Consider the following 19,887-nt stretch of genomic DNA (forward strand, 5'->3'; position numbering starts at 1 on the left):
AAAATAACACCAGCAATCAGGTAACAATGAGACATATACAGCTTTATTTAATAATTTGTAAAAAGTTGTACTCTGGCAGAGTGATGCATTCCTTATCTTGGCAGAAAGCAAACAATGTGTCTGAAAAGTCTCTTCTCAAGATTCGGAACTGTGTAACCCTGAGCTTGCATCTCCTGCTTCTGAGAGCTGGGCTCCTGTTTATGGCATGGATTTCCACAGTTATCTCACCCTCCTCCCAGCAGTGACCCCCTTGCTGACAGCAGATGGAGGCTACAATTTTACCTGGACGTGACTGCCCTTACAGACTGGCCCCTCCCCCCTCTAAGAATCTTTCTCAGAAGTGGGTTCTATATCCATTTAGTTTGTCTTCCATGAGTCTGCTGAAATCATAGCTACAGTTACTCAACATGAAATTGTGTTAATGGCCATTGCTCTTGCCCTTTCATGTCCTCACCATATTTTTCGGCCATACCTCTCCCTTTTTTGGGACTGAGGAATGGAGAACGACTCTCCACCACAGACTTGGGAGGCACTTCTTGTAGATGTGTAGATGTCTGATAAATGGTAACAGATGCTCAGCGACAGCAGAGCGGAGGCCTGGCATTTTGTTTTCCACCTTTCTGTGCTAAGATCTAGTAATTAAGCCACTGCTTTGGAGTAAACTCCCTGTTGTATTAGAACCTCATTGTTCATGGGCTCCTAGTAGGATATATCCCTCCCTTTTCTTTATAGGATGCATATGTGAATCCACTTGGACAAAGGAAGGTGGCTGGCCCCTTTGCCTACCTCTCTATGTGACAGGCAACACTTCTACCATTGGTCACAATCAATCACTGGTACAAACAGTAATTATGCTTTTCCACATTCCTCAGAGCTGCTCTCTTCAGAAATCACTCTGCAAATCTTGTTGACCAATTTGGAACCAGATGAGAATCTAGTGGCTTTCCCCACTTAAATATCTGTTCTGCACGTTTTCCTCAAAAACACCATTGGGAATGCAAAAAAAAATTCCCTTTTTCTTTTTTTGCAGAAGCGCCACAAGGAAGCATGTCTAAAATCACAGAACTATGCACACACAAACACAGACACACGTGCTCGCACACACATGGAGTTGGGATAGAAGAATCTTATCAGATACATCGTTAGGGGAACATAGGAAAAAGCTGGCAAGAGAAGATGTGGAGATCAGATCAGCTAAAGATGCTGGAATGTTACAGTAATGGCATGAATGTGGTTCTTGGAAGATACAAAAAAAGGGTAGGTGGGCAGAGAATGATAAATCCAGATTACTAGGAGAGGTTCAGTGGCCATGCATGAGTTAAAGATAGAGGAGGCCAGTTTACGGGATGAAATGTTATATTATGGAGTGTCGTCTGAAGAAGGGTAGACTTGCATGGTCCGGGGAGGAGCAACTGCTTAGCAGGACACCTCCATGGTCTGGTGTCTGTCCAGGGCATCAGGGGACTCACAGGATTCTTGAGTTCCATCTGACTGATTGCTGGTAACAGACCGGCTGAAAGGACTTTCTCCAGAGCCAATGCTACTCGAGGTTGAGTGGGTTCGAGATCGGGCGAGCCGGGTCATGCTGGCAGATGGTACTGTAACAAAGAACCAAGAGGACTAGAAGATGGAGCCCCAGTTAAGCTCAGCTAATTTACATGTTTCACCAAAGGCTTTATGTTTAGCTTTCCCAACCCACTTACAATGACACCCAGGACAAGATATAGCCATCCCCACTCTGTAGTATTTGCTCTAGATTAGTGACTGAATGCAAGGCTGCTTTAATTCTCTGGGTTTGGCTGGAATAGCTCTTCTAGTCAGCAGAAGAAAGGGAAGCCCTAAGACCAGAGTAGAGATTCTTAGCTGTGCCCACACAATTCAGTGATTAGGAGGGAGGCTTTGGGAAAGCCAAACCCTGCAGTACATGCAAGACTAAATCAAAAGAAAAGAAAGACAGACCACACATATATGAAGGTGTTTCACAAACACAGTGCAAGCCCGATACAACGAAGACTACCATCCGTGTCCACAGGCTACCCTGGCTGTCTAGAGTGTGTGGAAGGCATGGTGGAGGCCAGGATAGGCGGGACAGGAACTGATCTCTATACAGACTGCCTCAGAGGAAAGAGCTCTGGGGATGTTTAATTCAGACTCCTGATCTGCCTTGCTTTGACCTGAATATTCTTTTTTTATATATACATATGTTTTTTAGTTGTAGTTGGACACAATACCTTTATTTCACTTGTTTATTTTTATGTAGTGCTGAGGATTGAACCCAGGATCTCGAACGTGCAAGGCGAGCACTCTACCGCTGAGCCCCAGCCCCAGCCCTGACCTGAATGTTCTTCTATTTTGGCTGGGACAGGACCTTCCCTGCCTCTCAACCTCAGGCACCAGCCTCCACCTGGCTGTCATTTCAATACTGGAGTCAAAAGATGCCATTACCTGTGGAGTTCTCTTGGCATAGGTACTAACATTTCTACCTACAGTCAAGGCTACCACTTCAATTCCCATGTCTGGAGGTTACCTCAAAGATTAGTAGTAGGTGGCAGAAGAGGGGCCCTGCCTATCAAGTTTCAGTTGCTGCTTTGACCCTGGATTTAGAAAGATGAGAGGAGGCTTAGGCATTATAACTGGGTCCTTTCTTCCTCCTGGAGCACCAGGGCAGGATTAGTAGGCTAAACTCTTGGAGCACAATGAGCCACGTTCTATCAGGCTCTCACTGCACAGAAAAATTGCGGACATGCTGCAGGCAGCCAATGCAGCCAGGAGAGCATGGCGGGGAGCGGGTAGGGCCAGCACAGAGGAAGGTACCTGACTCGGTGCTGAGGTGACTGAGCTGCACATACGGGACTGGAAGCAGGATGGACACAGGAAGAGGAAGGTTAGTGATCTAGAGTGCGAAGTAGCAACCCTGGCTGCCTAGTAGACAGAATACTCTGAGCAAGGGATCAGTTTATTTTATGGTCCCAGAGAAGAGGAGAGGTTGAGTGTCACTTTAGTATCATCTTGGATATCATTTCTCTCAATTAGACAAACTATTCTCCCCTCCATTCTACATAGTCACCCAACTTTGGATCAGAAATGAGCTACAAGATCAGCTGTTTCTTAGGAATGGATAAGAATAGGTTATTAAGTTAGGCCCTCCCAGTGAGCTAGAGGGCCATGGATGTGGGCTCGGTTGGTAGCGACTCACAGATGGGACGACACAGCAACTCTAGACAAGACACACATGGTCTGCCTGGCGGGTACAGGGCTCTACCCAGGTCTAGTTGATCAGAGCAGCTGCCCAGGCAGCCCATGAATGGCCATTTCCACAGATACCAAAGATGGGGAAAAAAAAAAATCACCTGATTGGGTAAAGAGCTCTATATCGGGGTGAAAGGGTTTTATTCTTATGACTCCAAGAAAGGAGCAAGTGTGGATTTTTTTGCAACAAGGCTCAGGGGTCTCACAATACATGAGACCAGCACAGCACATATGATATGGACACATCCTTCACTTGCTCTAAGATACTCTGCAAGTTCATCTCTTGTGGTGGAACAGATTTCATTGAGGACACTACCCTTTTCTTCTGGAGTCTCACTTCTGTTTCTCTAGGCCAGTTATTAACCAGCTGAGTTCAAATGCAAATTGTAACTTCTGATTAATGGCTGGGACAGGCTAAGCTTCGGTGGTTAAAAGTGTGGGCTCTGCAGTAAGACTGCCAAGGTCTGAACCATGGCTCTGCAGCTGCACTGTTATGCTGGGAATGTGCTTAGCTTCTTTGATCCTCAGTTTCCTCTTCTATAAAATGGGACTAACAGAACTTACTTCTTAGGTTAAGTGTATATACTGCCTGACAAATGTGCTTAATAAGTGCATTATTATATATGTGCATATATGTATACATATGCACAAATGAATGTTCCACAAATGTTTCAGTTTCTACTTTAGTCAATGCTGGCTAGCCCAGAGGATGTACCCTAAGAATTATGGCCTCCCAGATGTCAAACTGACCCATCTTACATAAATCTTCACTAGACAGAAAGTTGTGTACTACTCACTGTAGCCCATTCCCTGCAAAAAGTACTTGAAGGCCTCGGTGAGCTTCCCGGGCTGGGGGATAAAACAAAAACACATTATTTTTTTCACAGGCAGAGAGGTAGAACAGAATGGGTGCTTTTTTCTCCTTAAAAAACAAAATTTCTTACCTGAACTACTTGGGGCAGTCCCCCACAGTCTGCCATCTAGAAGAAGAAAAATATGTAAGTCAGCTGGGACTTACATTTGAGGGAAATGCTCTAAACATCCCAGTCCGTTCAAACAGGACAATATTGAATTTTGGATTCTTCAACTGTTTATAGGTTTACATCTCCTCAAGGTACTTTTTTAAAAACATTTTTTAGTTGTCAATGTCTTTAATTTAATTAATTTATTTATATGTGGTGCTAAGGATCAAAAACCCAGGGCCTCACACATGCCAGGCAAGAGCTCTACTGCTGAGCCCCAGCCCCAACCTTCAATGTACTCTTTATAAAGATGGAAATGCTAGATAGAAATTGGAAAGAATTTACTCAGTCCTTAATTATCCCAAGAAGCTGGATTTGGCTTTCTGGCCCATGGCAGGGTGACAGAATAAGCTACTAAACTTTCAACCCTGTTCTCCCTCTCCCTGAAGAATGTTACTTACGGAGTACTCAAACAGGGTGACCTTGACTTCTCAGTGCTTTGTGATTTTGAAGTCCCCGTTCAACTCTATGTTTCAGGGGAGTTCCTGATCAAAAGCAGAAGCTGAATCCCACCAATTCATTTGGTGCCACTGTTCTCTCTAGCAGGATATGGTGTGGTTGCTTTTTTACTTTATAAGCCTTAACACCAGTTATTCTTACAGACTGGCTAGTATACATCAGAACTACTTGTTGATTCTTGGGCTGGGGTTGTGGCTCAGCAGTAGAGCGCTTGCCTAGCACGTGTGGGGCCCTGGGTTCGATCCTCAGCACCACGTAAAAATAAATAAATAAAGGTATTGTGTCCAACTACAACTAAAAAATAAATATTAAAAAAGCAAATAAACTCTGATTCTTGGGGTTAGGGTATAGCTTAGTAGTAGAATACTTCCTTGCATGTGCAAGGTCCTGGGTTCAAATCCCAGCACCACTTAAAACAAAAACAAAAGCCCTCAGATTCTTGGATTTCTGTCCTAGAGATTCTGACTGAATAGGTCTGGGTAAGGTTCAAGAACCAGCTTTCTAATAAGCTCTTGGAGATGCAGATTCCAGGAATCTGTTCACAGGGCATAATGGCTACATAGGAGCTTAGGCTTTCTCTTCCAGTTGTTGTACACTTTCAGACACTGTAGGACACAGGCTGACTGGCCTTTTTTTTTTTTTGGTGATGTTGGGGATTGAACTCAGGGCCTTGTACAAGGCAAGCACTCTACCAACTGATCTATGTCCCCAGCCAACCTTTTTGTTTTTTAAAAGGGACATAAACCCCGAGGTTTAAATGACACATTAAAACTTTCTTAACAAGAAACAAGTCTCCTCAAAATTCCAGGCATAAGATGAGAAACAAACATTCAATTTGACAAATAAATATAAAATAGATCATCAAACTGGCATAAACTAAATTTTCATGAAGTTTTTTTTTTTTAAAAGAGAGATTTTTTTTTAATATTTATTTTTCAGTTTTTCAGCGGACACAACATCTTTGTTTGTATGTGGTGCTGAGGATCGAACCCAGGCCGCACACATGCCAGGCGAGCACGCTACCGCTTGAGCCACATCCCCAGCCCCAATTTTCATGAAGTTTAAAAGCTGAAAACTGAACAGAACCATAAAACAGTTCCTATATGAAAGGAGAAGATACTGGATGTAACTATTTCTAAGAGTGATACCCATATCAAACTGCTTGAGAATCAGAGTTCAGTCAGCCATAGGAGCTATCCACTCTGCCCCATGCTGTAGCAGATGGGCATATTTGCCCAGAAATAATCTTTTTTTTTTTTTTTATTAAACATTTACTTTTTAATTGTAGGTGGACACAATACCTTTATTTATTTTTTTTTTATTTTTATGTGGTGCTGAGGATCGAACCCAGTGCTTCACGCATGCTAGGCAAACGCTCTACCTCTGAGCCACACCCTAGCCCCCCGCCCAGAAATAATCTTATCTTTGGCTATTTCAGAGTTCATTTGGTGCTGTTAAATATTGATTCTAATTTGAAACCACAAACTTTTCATTCATATTTTAGACAAGCCCATCAAGATCTGGAACCAAGAACAGTCTGAGTTTGGTCACTTTAGAGCATTAACCTCATGGTCTGTTTCTAGAAACTATGGGCTACTTCTGGTGACAATGCTTCCCTTTTAAGCACATTTCAAAGACAAACAGAAGAAGGTAAAGATCTTTCAGACTGAAAACAGCAGTAAGCAAAGAAGATCAGCATTTAACTCTCCAGTAGTCCAGGTAGGAGGTTAGCTACCTATTAACAGAGGCTTGGGGAAAACTGGTTGAGATAATGCTAGACTGGAACTCTTAACTGAGATACATTTGAAATGTGGAGAAACTTGATATTGTCCTTAGAAATTTAGTAAGAGTCACTTTCTACTTGCTCTAAGAGAAAGAAAATGCATTCACTCTCACTACTATAAAAATTGTAATTGGAAGCTTCCTTACCTATTCAGCAAGATTTAGCATGTGTAGAATATTTCCATCTATTACCTTAATTCTCATAACACAATAATGCTTATGAAATTTTTAAGGCATGGGAAAATGTTTATGTCATAAATGTGAAGAAAACATATAGGACAACAAACATCCTCTTATTTAAATTTTTTTTTTTTTTTGGTGTGTGTGTGTGTGTGCATGGTATAAGGGACTATATCCAGAAGTCCTCTATCACTGAGCCACACCACTAGTCCTTTCTTTTGACACAGGGCCTCACTAAGTTGCCCAGGCTGGCCTTGAACTTGTGATCCTCCTGCTTCAGCCTGGAGTTGCTGGGATCATAGGTGTGTGCGTTGTGCGTGGCTTGCCCTGCATCCCCGCCATCAGTATGGGAATGGAACCAGAAGCACTCTGACACCAAGTTATAAACCCAGCTTCCTTTTCTTTCTTGTTTATTTATTTATTTATATTTATTTTTGAGGTCCTTTTGAACTCAGGGGCACCTGACCACTGAACCGCATCCCCAGCCCTATTTTGTATTTTATTTAGAGATAGGGTCTCACTGAGTTGTTTAGCACCTTGCTTTTTGCTGAGGCTGGCTTTTAACTTGCAATCCTCCTGCCTTAGCCTCCTGAAATGCTGGGATTACAGGTTTTTCTTGTTTATTTTGAGACAGGTTCTCACTAAGTTCCTAAGGTTGGCCTCAACTTGTGATCCTCCAGCCTCAGCTTCAGAGTAGCTGGGATTATAGGCATGCGCCATTATGCCTGCTAAATATACTCTGATCTTAATGATAAAAAACATATAGTAAAGAGATATCAATATTTTACCAGAGGTAGTTCCCTGTGGGCAGCAGACTTATGAAAAATTTTTTTAAAAATTAGTACTGGGGATTGAACTCAGGGGTACTCTACCACTGAGCTATATATATCCAGTCCTTTGTATTTTGAGACAGAGTCTCATTAAGTTGTCTGGGCTGGTCTTGAATTTGCAATCCTCCTACCTCAGATTCCTGAGTTGCTGGAATTACAGTATGCACCATTGTGCCCAGCTATTTTTCAATTTTCTGCAATGAGAATGTGTATATGTGTATATATGTAAGTGTATACATATATATTTTTTTGGAAGGGAGGGGGATACTTGTGATTGAACCCAGGGCCTCATATATGCTAAGCACACAATTTACTACTGAGCTACACTACACCCCCAGCCCCACAATTAGAATATATATTGAGGAAAAAAAAAAAAGAAAGAAAGAAGAGAGCATTAGAAACTAATAGAAAAAGAAGTTTTACCTCTTTTTGGGCAATGGTTCTAGCAAACATACTAAAATTTGAAGCATGTATAATCTACTCACAAGTGGTTGGCAGTGAAGGAAGAAGATATATTACCTTTAGCAAAGTTGTATTTATAGGGTTGAGACGAGAATTGCATTCAACCTAAAAAAAAAGGCAGGGGGGGGGAGAAAACAATTTTATGAATGGCTTTAAAAGAAATAGCTTGGCATGAGAATGATCTTGCAAGACCAATCACTCAGTTTGGCGACTGGAAGATATGATAAATTTCATATTTTAGATTTTGCAGTGCTGGTTATTGAACCCAGGACCTTGTATGTACTAGGCAAGTGCTCTACCACTGAAATAACATCCTTGGCCCATATGATGTATTTTATGTGATAAATTTTATATCTGAACAGATCTAAAACTCTGGCTAATTTCATTTTCTGAATCTGATACAAGTAGAAACAACTATATACTGATCTAAAGATTTTTTTTATTGGCTACACAGCCTGAGGGTAGGGTATCTTATTTGTGAACTGGCTCTCTCCTCCTGAGATCTCTTTGATGCCTTCCCAGCAAAACTGGCCATAATGACTGAGCCCTGTGCACCTCCCCTGGCTCTGCTTTTCACTCCTCTGTGGGCCCTGGTATAGTGGGTCTGCCATTCCTTATAATCTGACTATGGTTCTCTAGTCCAAAGCTCAACTCCTCTGTGATCTTTCTCTTATAGCATTCATTACAATGTAGTATTAAAGCCTGGTATATTTACATGTTTGGCATCTTGTACTCTTATACCCATGAAGCCAAGAACCTAAAAAAAAAAAAATGCTTTGGGGAGGAGAGTGTCTCTGGGTTCAGTGATTCTTTTTTTTTTGGTGGGGGAGGGGCAGTTTAGGATTGAACCCAGTGGCTTTGTGCGTGCTAAGCTCATGCTCCATCATTTAGCTACACATCTCCAGCCCCACAGGTTCAGCAGTGTTTTTCTGGGGGTGTGGCATGTGGGGGTTTTGGGGATCCAACCCAGGGTCCAGCACACGCTAGGCAAGAGCTCTACCACTGAGCTACATACCAGCCCTCAGAAGTGTTTTATGGCTAATTTGATCAACTGAATCTCTCCTTTACATGTCTGCAAAGAATACACACATTAAATCTGTGCTAAGAGTTTAGAATTCAGTGGGGTGAAAAAATATAGTACAAAGCAAAATGAAATCACTTTAAAAATTTTTATAACTTAGTTGAGTGGACAGTGAAAGACAATAAGAATTTCTACAGATAAGTAAATAGCAGAAGTTGGTGTCTGAAGGCTTCCACAGTTCCAGAAAGCGGGAATGTACAGAGCCCAAGTGGGTCACAGAGGCAAGTGTGAAGGGAGGATGTCCACTGAAGCAAGGCGGGGAGCAGGCTGGAGCTCTGAAGAAAGCAAGAAGCCACAGGTTTCGAAGGTGACAGGATGTGAGTTGTTTCAAGACAGTAGTAGCTGTCTATATAACAGACTGCAGAGGCAGTTAGCCAGTTAGGGAATTAAAATCACCTAGGCAAGAACCAGTAACTGAATTCAGCTGAACTTTTGATCTGGGGACTGCTGATGGGAAGGTATACAAAACTCTTCTAAAATCAGGGAATGATCTAAATGCCAGGACCACTGAGTCAGAGTTTGCACAAGTTTACTATGAATATGTATTAACCTAGAAGTTAATATTTAGAAACTGAATTCCTAACAGTCAGGCACAGTGCTAAGAATATAGTGGATATGCTATAAATATTTTCTGGAAAAATTAACAAGTCTGATTTTAATCTAATAAACCATGTTTTCCTTGGCTCACTAGTTTGTAATTTCTATAATATTATAAGATTGTCTTAGTATCTGGTAGGTCACTGACCATCTTTTTGTGTGCATGCTAGGGACCAAACCCATGGCCTTACTCAGGCAAGTGTGGTACTACTGGGCTACAACTCAGCCTCTAATTGTTGGTTGCTGACATGTTTACTCTTCCAACTCCCCAAACACAGAGATTCCAACTTATTTTCTCCATAGCACTGAGCAAATAGGAGGTGTTCAAAAATGATACTGAATGAATAAATGAGCTGGCAAATCCTGCCTAGGTTTTGCAGAGTTTCTCATTGCTCTTCTTCGTTGGAAATCCCACTACCTGTGGGCTAAAATGCTCTGGCAGGGGAGACAGGTTTGACTGAATAGAAGAGTTATCTAAGCTGTGCTATAGCTGTGACTCCTGAAGTTCTTCTCTATAGACGCTGGGAAGTGAAAAATCATAAAGAAGAGATCTTATTTATGTGGCTACTTTATAATCTTGAAAAATAATTGAAAATATTGCAGTTAAGTCTATTTTTTTTTGTTTTTGGAGACAGGTCTTGCTATGTTACCCAGCCTGACTTTGAACTCTCAATCCTTCTGCTTTGGCCTTCTGAGTAGTAGGAATTACAGGTATGCACTAATGCATCTGGCTCCACAGAATTTTCGAAAGACAAATAACTTCAGATCTAAGATTCATGGAAATACTCCCTCAATACTGATTCTGGGTATTTTCTTTAAAAAATCCTATTTTGCTGTTTTAAGTTCATAGACTTTCATGGCATGCATCACCATCACCTTTATAGACAGAAAAGCCTGACCTTTACAGAACTACTTTTTGATGAACTGGAATCATTATCATATGTCTGGGGAACTTTTTAGGGGAAAGGTTGGGAGTTGAGGGTTATTGCCTCTATGCACAAGCTATTTTATACCAGACACAGAAAGTTTTACAGAGAAGTTGAGAGAAGGAAACATATTATATTTTCATATCTATCTAACCCTACAAACACTACCCTACCCCCAAACCTTCTCTCCATGTCTATACTTTTTTCCTGTGGGGGGTGGGAGGGGTGGTACTGGGTATTGAACATAGGAGCACTTAACCACTGAGCCACATCCCCAGCCCATTTTATTTTTTATTTTGAGACAGGGTCTCACTGAGTTGCTTAGAGCCTTGCTAAGTTGCTAAGGCTGGCTGTGAACTTCCGATCTTCCTGCCTCAGCCTCCCGAGCCTCTGGGATTACAAACATGCACCACCATGCCTGGCTCCTGTGCTTCTAATTAGTTATTAGACTCCATTCCCAAAGAGCCTTACTCTTTAACACTTTGTCCTAGATACAGAAGAAGTGAAGAATGCCAAAGAAAATCAACTAATTTCACATAGGTACTTAGTTAAGTTAAACAAGGAAAAAAGATAATGGTTATAAAAAACTGTCAACTTTACTTGTAAATAAATGCAAATTAAACAGTGAGATGCCATTTTTAAAAAATATTTATTTTTTAGTGTTGTACACAATACCTTTATTTTGTTTATTTTCATGTGGTGCTGAGGATGGAACCCAGGGCCTCGCACGTGCTAGGCGAGTGCTCTACCACTGAGCCACAACCCCAGCCAAGAGATGACATTTTTAACCAATCAAATCAACAATACATATATATATATATATATAAATATATATATATAAATATAAAAATCAGTGGTGGACAGTGCAGTGAAACAGGCTAGTGGCAATAAATGGGAGCAATTATTTTTTGGAAAGGAATCTGACAAAATATATTTAAAAACTTATAAATGTTTATAATTTTTTTAAAATTTATTTTTTAGTTGTAGATGGACACAATATCTTTATTTTATTTTACTTTATTTCTTATTTGGTGCTGAGGATCAAACCCAGGGCCTCACACGTGCTAGGTGAGCACTCTGCCGCTGAGCCACAACCTCAGCCCAAATGTTTATAATTTTTGACACATTAATTCCACTTCTGAAAATCTATCCCAAGGAAATAACCAAAGAGTCAAAGATTTTATAAGCAACATTTCAACTGGAACGTTAACTGTGATGTAAAGTCAGAAATAATCAATAGGAGAATAAAGTTAAATAAATAATGTACTTTAACAAGACAGAATGTTATACAAACATACTGACTTTATAATATGGAAAAATGTTACCAACAGTGTTAAGCAGCCAGGCATGGTGGTGTACTCCTCTAGTGCCAGTTACTCAGGAGGCTGAGTCAGGAGGAATCCAAGTTTGAGGCTAGTCTGGGCAACTTACCAAAACCCTGTCTCAAAATAAAATAAAAAGGGCTGTGGGGTAGCTCAGTGGTAGAGCACTTGCCTAGTATGCACAAGGCCCTGTATTTAATCTGCAGTACCTCAAAAAAGAAAAAAAAAAAAGTTGTCAAGTAGTTAGGTTCTAAATCTCATATATTGAATATAGTTCGGGTCTATGTTAAAGACAAAGATAACCATTTGTGTAATGGGATCATGATTTTCTCCATTCTATTTTAAAATTTTAAAATATTTTCTATAATAAGTATATATCACTATTATCAGTATACTATGTGCTCAACAAGAAGGTAGAAAAAAAGTACACAGGCTCTTGGCAGCCTTCCACCCTGTTGGATTTATGGTGGTAATCTATTGCAGATGCAAAGCTGAGGTTGCCAGAAATCTGACAACAAATAAACGGTGTTTCATTGTACTATTTGCCACAAAGTGAAATGCACCACACAAAGCAATCGAGGGCCACAATGATCCCATCTGATGAAACCTAGTGAGTGATGAGGAATTACTTTTCCAAAATGTCTAACAAAGAGCAAACCCTGGCATGTGCAACCAGAAAATAACATAAGCTAATCTTTATCAATTTTTCTGGTATGCAATAAGCATTTTATTACATTTGAATATCATCTTCCTCACAACATCAAGACACACTTACCACAGCCTCAACAGCAGGTGAATTGTCTCCTACCACCAATAAAGTAGAACACCTAGGTACAGAAGGAGAGAGCAAATAATCACATACACTGCACTGAACACTGAATTAAACATAATAGGCAAAGATGCTAAGCAATTCAATGGGGAAACTGAGGGACTTACTTTAATGTTTTCAATCTGTTATCATTTTGGCCCAGTATGGGTCTTTCAATCTCTAGGTCTCTGCGTCTAGAAAAACAAAACAGGATCAGTGCATTTTTGAGGTAAAAATCATGACAACTCAGGTTATTTTGTGGTCATGAAAATCAAAGCATTATCAAGGACTGTGAAAACTCTTTCCTTCACACCTGAGCAGCAGCGGTATCCTGAGTGGCAGCATGAGGAACTTGGTGGGATGCTAAACAGTGACCAAGTCCTAAGTGTTTAATTTTCCAACTAGTTTATAGGAATAAATTTCTTAAGAGAAGGGAACGACTTACACTTTTGTGGGTGTGGGGGATTCTTCTTGTAACACTTTAGCACAGGCCTTTATCTTTCTGATTTCAACTAAAAACAGGGATGTTTTAGAGACCAGGTTTAAGACCTGGCTTTGCTCCCTACTGGTTGTGTAACTCTGGGAAAAACCTTTTCCAGGTTTCCAGAAAGCTAGGAGTTAACACTCACTTTGGAGAAGCTGTTCCCAAGATAAGAACTAGTGCTTTCCCTTCACCCTGCCTGTGACCGGGGGAGATGGGACAGTGGATTTTGAAATACACAAACAAGAGAACTGAGTAGCATCTACATGTTACTCCTAATTGACGACAAGACATCAGCCAAGACCAACTAAAAGGTCCAAGTCTTCTTTCCTTTTTCTTCCCTACATGTATTTTCCTGTGCTACTTCACAACATTTGTGTGCTTCTGTCTGTGTACTAACTTAGGTTCCATATACCTCAAAACATCTTGAAACTACAACTGGTATTTGAACATGTCCCAAATGTCTTTCAGTTTACTCAATGTTCCTCAAAGCTTTTTTCACATCTGCCTGAAAGCACTTCCTTTTCTACTGAAACAGCATGGAATCAACCCCATCACAAAATTATGGGAGAAGTCATTTATTTTTCCTTCCCCCTCTCTTAAAAGTCCATTATCCCTTTAGACCTATTCTATGATTAAGTGAAGGAATGGGACAACAACTGTACCCATTATAGGAACCCAGGAAGAGCTGTAGGTTTTCTTGGTTGATATCTTGGGCAATATGTAGTCTGTATGTTTGAATCAAGTCCAGGTTGGCCTGCAATTCTTCCTAGAACAAGTGAAAGAAGACACAAGTAACTTTCTGAGCTACAGAACAAGCCCATTTATTTGGTTTGCATTTTCAATACCAAAAGCCAGCTCTCACTGTCCATAATGAGAACTGGGGTGAGGCCTGGGAACTACTAATACACTGTTGGACGAATGGCTAAAATCTTTTCATTTGCCTCAGTGTAGTGTGGTGTCATATTCTCTGTCAGAAGGGGGCACCAAAGAACCTATTATGGATTCAAGTACTAGCTGGGAAACTAGGTCACCTAATCATTCCGAACCTTAATTTCCTTATTTGTGTGTTTATGTTCTGTTGTTTCTCATAAAAAGAAAGCTGGGTACAGTGATGCATGCCAGTAATCCCAGCTACTTAACAGGCTGAGGCAATAAGATGAAAGTTCAAGGTTCATCCAGGCAACTCAGTGAGACCCTGTTTCAAAATTAATAAAAATGGCTGGGAGCCAGGCATGGTGGTGCACACCTATAATTCCAGAGACTTGGAGGCTGAGGCAGGAGGATGGCAAGTTCAGGACCAACCTCAGCAACTTCATGAGACCTGTCTCAAAATAAAAAATAAAAAAGACTGGGGATTTGGCAACCCCTGGGTTCAATCCCTAGTACCAAAAAAGTGATGGTGATGTAGCTTGGCTTGCTTAGCCATGTGAGAAACTCTGAGTTTGAACCTGGTACTGCAAAATAAAATAAAATAAAACAAAACAAAACATTTATCTAAGTGCTTAGCAACATAAATAATTAGTGAAGGAATGGGACAGCAACTGTACCCATTATAGGAACCCAGGAAGAGCTGTAAGTAAAATAAGAAAATGCTTATTTTCTCCCCATCTACCACTTTTTTCCTTCAATTGCATTTAGAATTAGCTATACAGAATGCAATTTAGAGCACATCACCCCTGGTTTTATTGTTCTCTCTCTCCACTCCAGGCACCTCACAGCTCTATTTTGTTCTTGCTCATTTAGTTCATCACCCCCCTTCATGGGTCACCTCACTTTTCCTTTTGAAAAGAGGTCTGGGGTCTCCCACTAGCCAGTGACCTCTCTCCCCAACCCAACAATTATGCGCATGATGCTACTTCCTCTGTAGACTTCAGATTCTTCATCATTTCATGAGACTAAACAAAATAATTTCTAAGGTTCTTAGGTTCTTGTAGCAATAATAGTTCATGATTTCTTTCTTTTTGGAAACTTGTGTTTCTATGAAGCCTTTCCCAGACCCTCCCTGCTGGCTCTAAAGATGTTTGATAAACCACAGATGTTGTCAAACATTAACAGATGGCATGCTACTTATAGGGGACAGGTGGCGGGAGACACTGTTTTCTCTCATCTCTCCAAATGCTAAGAAGCATATTGGTACTGAATTAATGCCTCCCCATAAGACTGGCCTTTGTAGGGCTATATGCATCTCAGACTACCCTGTGTTATCTGCAAGGATAACTTTTAAGGTATCTCTTCTTTCCTGACACATAATTAGGCTTCACATGCAAGTCAATGAACCCAGTTCTGACTGCATAGGCAACTTACCTGCCCAAAGTGATGAGCCAAAATAATATCCACAACATTGGTTGTCAAACCTGAGAGCTAAAAAGATTAAAAACTCTGTTAAGGGAATAAGCACATGTAAAAATTTACCAAGCTGTCCACTTAGGGTTAGTGTATTTTACTGTACATATGTTCATATGTTATCCTCCCTTAATGACAATTCAGTGCATACATTATTTATTTATTTATTTATTTAAAAACTGAAACCATGTACCTTGAGAGAATGAGAGAGGAGAGAGAGGGAGGGAGGGAGGGAGGGAGAGAGAGGGAGAGAGAGGGGGGGGGGAGAATTTTTTTTAATATTCATATTTTAGTTCTCGGTAGACACAACATCTTTGTTGGTATGTGGTGCTGAGGATCGAACCCGGGCCGCACGCATGCCAGACGAGCACGCTACCGCCTGAGCCACATTCCAAGCCCCCAGTGCATACATTTTAATAAGAAGGTGGTTTCAAAGAAACACAAGAAAAAGAAATGAGTTAAAAAAAAACAAAACAGGGGGCTGGGGATGTGGCTCAAGCGGTAGCGCGCTCGCCTAGCATGCGTGTGGCCCGGGTTCGATCCTCAGCAGCACCACATACCAACAAAGATGTTGTGTCCGCCGAGAACTAAGAAAAAATAAATAAATGTTAAAAAAAAAAAAAAAAAAAAAAACAGAAAAAGACCCCCCAAACAACAACAACAACAAACACCCTAAGTTGCCCTTCCAGGGTAATAATAGAGCTTGCTTTGAAATGGGACTGGGGCTGGGTTTGTTGGAGCTAATACCTATTGTTCCAGCTACTTGGGATGCTGAGACAGGTCGAACACTGAGCCAAGGAGTTAAGAGAACAGCCCAGGCAACATAGCCAGACCTCAACTCAAAAGAAAAAGAAATGCAAGAAGGCTGGAAGAAACACTAGCTAGTCCTTCTCTGAAAACTTGAGATCTGGAACTCATGGGTATTTGCTACTTCATTCCTGCCTGAAGTTCTGCATTTACATTGGATTGATAAAGGACAAGAATCAACTTACAACTACTCCCAAACCATTCAAGAGTCAAAAGCGAATTTTTTTTCTTTCCTCCAGTTTAGCTATCTTTATTTCAGGGAGTGGGAGGAAATGGGCTAAATTTACAAAATGTTCCTGCATTTTTGAACATTTTCTCCCAATTCTCTCCATTTCAAAATGATGCACCTCATGGTCTAATAAACACAGCAATCTTTGTAAACCTGTAGACTGTTAGTCTATTTTCAGAGAAACTTCCAACTCAAATTATGTTGCTGATTCCCTTTCAGCCTTCTTTCTTGTTTTTTTTTGGTGAAATTTCTACTATAGTCTTAGATCATCAGTAAACTGATTTGGGGATAGGTGGTAAGGAAGACAGACTAGACAGGTGAACAGGATCACATAGTCCCAGAAAGATTAATAAGTAAGTTCTGAAATCTTCATGTGGATAATCAGCAATCCACAGATTATAAATTAAAGATAATCAGAATTAGTAACCAATCTTTCTAACTTGTAAGTATTCATAAAAGTTAATAAATCTGCAGAGTTTTATGGGAATTTTATCAGGTTGACATTGAGAATGTTCAGGTAAGTGCTGATATACCTATATACTTGATAGGAACTAGAACAAATTTTTACATAAATCAGGCTGTGAGAAAGAATTTCTCAGCATCATTAATATATTTCATTCAAAGCTAGGAAATGCATTGCTTCTCCAGAACTAAAGTGTAGGAAAGGATGGTCTGCTGGGAGGTAGAATATTTTTAAATAATTATAAAAGTAATATAGCTTATTATAGAAAATTGGGAAAATAGAGAATATGAAAGAAAATTTATAATATTAACAGGAAAAGATATAAGCACTAGTAACATATTTTCCCTCTTATGCATATATGCATTTAACAAAATCGGAATAATATTATATGGTTTTATGTCCATTTTTTCACTTAACATGAGAAATTTTCTTAAAAAGCTGAATAACAACATTATTATTGTTGTTGTTGTTGTTATTATTATTATTATAGGGATTATACCTAGGGGTGCTTTACCACTGAGCTACATTCCCAATCCTTTTTATTTTTTAGTTTGAGTTATATTCTGGGGATGTGGCTCAGTGGTTACCACCTCTGGTACCAAAAAAAAAAAAAAAAAAAGGACAAGGAAGGGCTCTAGGGAGCTGGTAATCGTCTGTATACATTGATTGGTGGCCATTACATATGTAAACTTTAACAAAGTATATACTTTAAATTTGTCTTTAATTGTGTATCTAGTTCAATGAAAAAAAAAATTAAGCTGTTTTTAGAAGGTTCCAAGAGATGAGCAGATGGCACTTACTTTGGAAGCTGCCCAGTCAATCCAGCCTTTAGCACATGGGTCAACGTTAATGAGCACAAGGCCTTCCACTAACTCAGGATGATTGAGCTGAAGGGTGACACAAACACAAGAGTATGAAACTTCCACTTTTAAAACATCTGGGACAAAGTTAGCTAATACATTTTTTCTTTTTCTACAGTGGTGGGAATTGAATCCAGGGTTTTGTGCAAGATAGGCAAGTGCTCTGCCACTAAGATATAAATCCAGCTATAGCTGATTTAAATCATGCTATAATGCCTTGTATTTGAAAGTATCACTACAGAGAGGTACTCAGGAAAATACATGGAAAATAGCTCTTGAAATCTGACTTAGCATCTGGAAACGAGTTTCTAAAAATGCTACTGAATGATCTTTGCCACAATTTATAAGGAACACAGGTTTTCTGTTTTTACAGCAGAGGACAGCACAATGTAGTTATTCAACTCGTGGTAGGTTTTCCTTGCTGGGCAAATGCCCTTGAAACCACTTGGTACAGGCTTGGATGGGTTGTTTCATACTCATCTAAAATGTAATGAGTTGTTTCCAACAGGGGCTTCTGAAGTTCTTTATGAAATCCCCAGAACAGGTCATGCCATCCCCAAAGACTCCTATGACTAGGAGCCATTTCAGAAAAGTTCCTTAAAAAGGAACACTTCCCTACAAACTCAAAACTCCCCAGCTTACTTTTTCCTTCTGAGTAGGCTCATTGTAGAGTCTGATGAACAGAGAAATTATAAAAAGCAGAAAACAAAATCTTGTATTATTTGCCATACATCAATGCCTGTTAATATTTTGGTAATTTCCTTCCAGTCCTTTCCTCAACTTATGATAAATTTTATGAAACTTTTTTTTTGGTGTGTGTTGGTGGTGGTGGTGTGGTGCTAGGGATTAGAACCCAGGGCCTTGTGCATGCAAAGCAAGCACTCTACCAACTGAGCTATATCCCCAGTCCATGTAACTTGTATTCTAACTTTTCTGTTACATTATAGCATATGAAAATCACAGGGCTGGGGCTGCTGCTCAGTGGCAGAGCACTTGCCTAGCATGTGTGAGGCACTGTGTTTCACTCCTAGCACCACATAAAACAAAACAAAATAAAGGCATTCTGTCCATCTACAACTACAAAAAAATAAAAAGAAAAAAAGAAAATCACATATCATTATAAGCTCTTCTTAAACTTGATTTTAATGGCTATAAAAATTTTATCATAAGCTGCTTCTAGGACTTTTTACAGATGAGATACTGTTCTCATTTAGGTTTTTTGATGTTCTACAAGTACAAAGCAAGGCTTTATTCAAACCTGGACTTGGAGATATCATTTACAGAAAAACTAACACAAGATCCAGAACACTGCCTGGTCATTTTAACACAGCAGTAATAGCTGTGATTCAGGCAGTGTCTCAAGGGCATTGAGACTAATCTTCCATGTACTTACTGCAAATCTGCTGAGGATGTAGGCTCCAGCTCCAACTCCAATCCCAATGATGCTTTTCAGACTGTGAATGGAACAGACGGACAAATGACAAACGGACAGTCAACTTCATTAGCAGGTAGCATTGTGTATGGAAAGAATAATTCTGGATTCATATTTGGGTTCTGATACTGACTATCTGTGAGAATTTGGGCAAAAATTTTCAACTTTTTGAGCCTTGGTTTCCTTTTTAACTTGCAATCCTCTTGCCTCAGCTTCCCAAATTGCTGGGATCACAGGTGTGCACCACTGCATCAGGCTCGAGGCTTTTTTTTTTTTTTTTAGTTTTATAATTATACACAGTTGTTGGATTCCTCCCAACAAACTCATTCATGCATGGAAACTGACTTTAATTCATCATCCCCCACCTTTCCCTCCTTTTTCCCTGGTCTCCTCCCTCCCCTCTCCATTCTTCTTTCTCTGCTCTACTAGACTTCCTTTTGCTCATCTATTAATTTATATTTGATTGGTTCCTTAGGTCACCTTTTCTTTTTTTTAAATATTTATTTTTTTAGTTGTAGGTGGACACAATATCTTTATTTTACATTTATGTG

At 40.0% G+C, this 19,887-nt stretch overlaps 1 protein-coding gene across 6 annotated transcripts in view; it reads right to left on the minus strand.

Moving 5' to 3' along the window:
• Positions 1–21: 21 nt before the first annotated feature.
• Positions 22–19,887, minus strand: part of Ndrg3 (NDRG family member 3) — a 162,585-nt gene continuing 142,719 nt past the window's right edge. For 5 of the 6 annotated variants that reach the window (XM_040274195.2, XM_040274194.2, XM_013360570.4 and 2 more), the window contains 11 exons: positions 19,298–19,358; positions 17,845–17,931; positions 15,507–15,563; positions 13,865–13,968; positions 12,847–12,912; positions 12,686–12,737; positions 8,042–8,089; positions 4,194–4,229; positions 4,047–4,098; positions 2,815–2,853; positions 22–1,598 (listed from right to left, as the gene is read on the minus strand). In XM_040274195.2, coding sequence (XP_040130129.1) covers positions 1,417–1,598; positions 2,815–2,853; positions 4,047–4,098; positions 4,194–4,229; positions 8,042–8,089; positions 12,686–12,737; positions 12,847–12,912; positions 13,865–13,968; positions 15,507–15,563; positions 17,845–17,931; positions 19,298–19,358 — 784 coding nt within the window. In that variant the 3' untranslated portion in view covers positions 22–1,416. The remainder of the gene's footprint in view (positions 1,599–2,814; positions 2,854–4,046; positions 4,099–4,193; positions 4,230–8,041; positions 8,090–12,685; positions 12,738–12,846; positions 12,913–13,864; positions 13,969–15,506; positions 15,564–17,844; positions 17,932–19,297; positions 19,359–19,887) is intronic. The other variant, XM_013360571.4, reaches the window with a different exon arrangement.

The sequence above is a fragment of the Ictidomys tridecemlineatus genome, chromosome 5, assembly GCF_052094955.1.
Source record: "Ictidomys tridecemlineatus isolate mIctTri1 chromosome 5, mIctTri1.hap1, whole genome shotgun sequence".
Lineage (NCBI taxonomy): Eukaryota > Metazoa > Chordata > Mammalia > Rodentia > Sciuridae > Ictidomys > Ictidomys tridecemlineatus.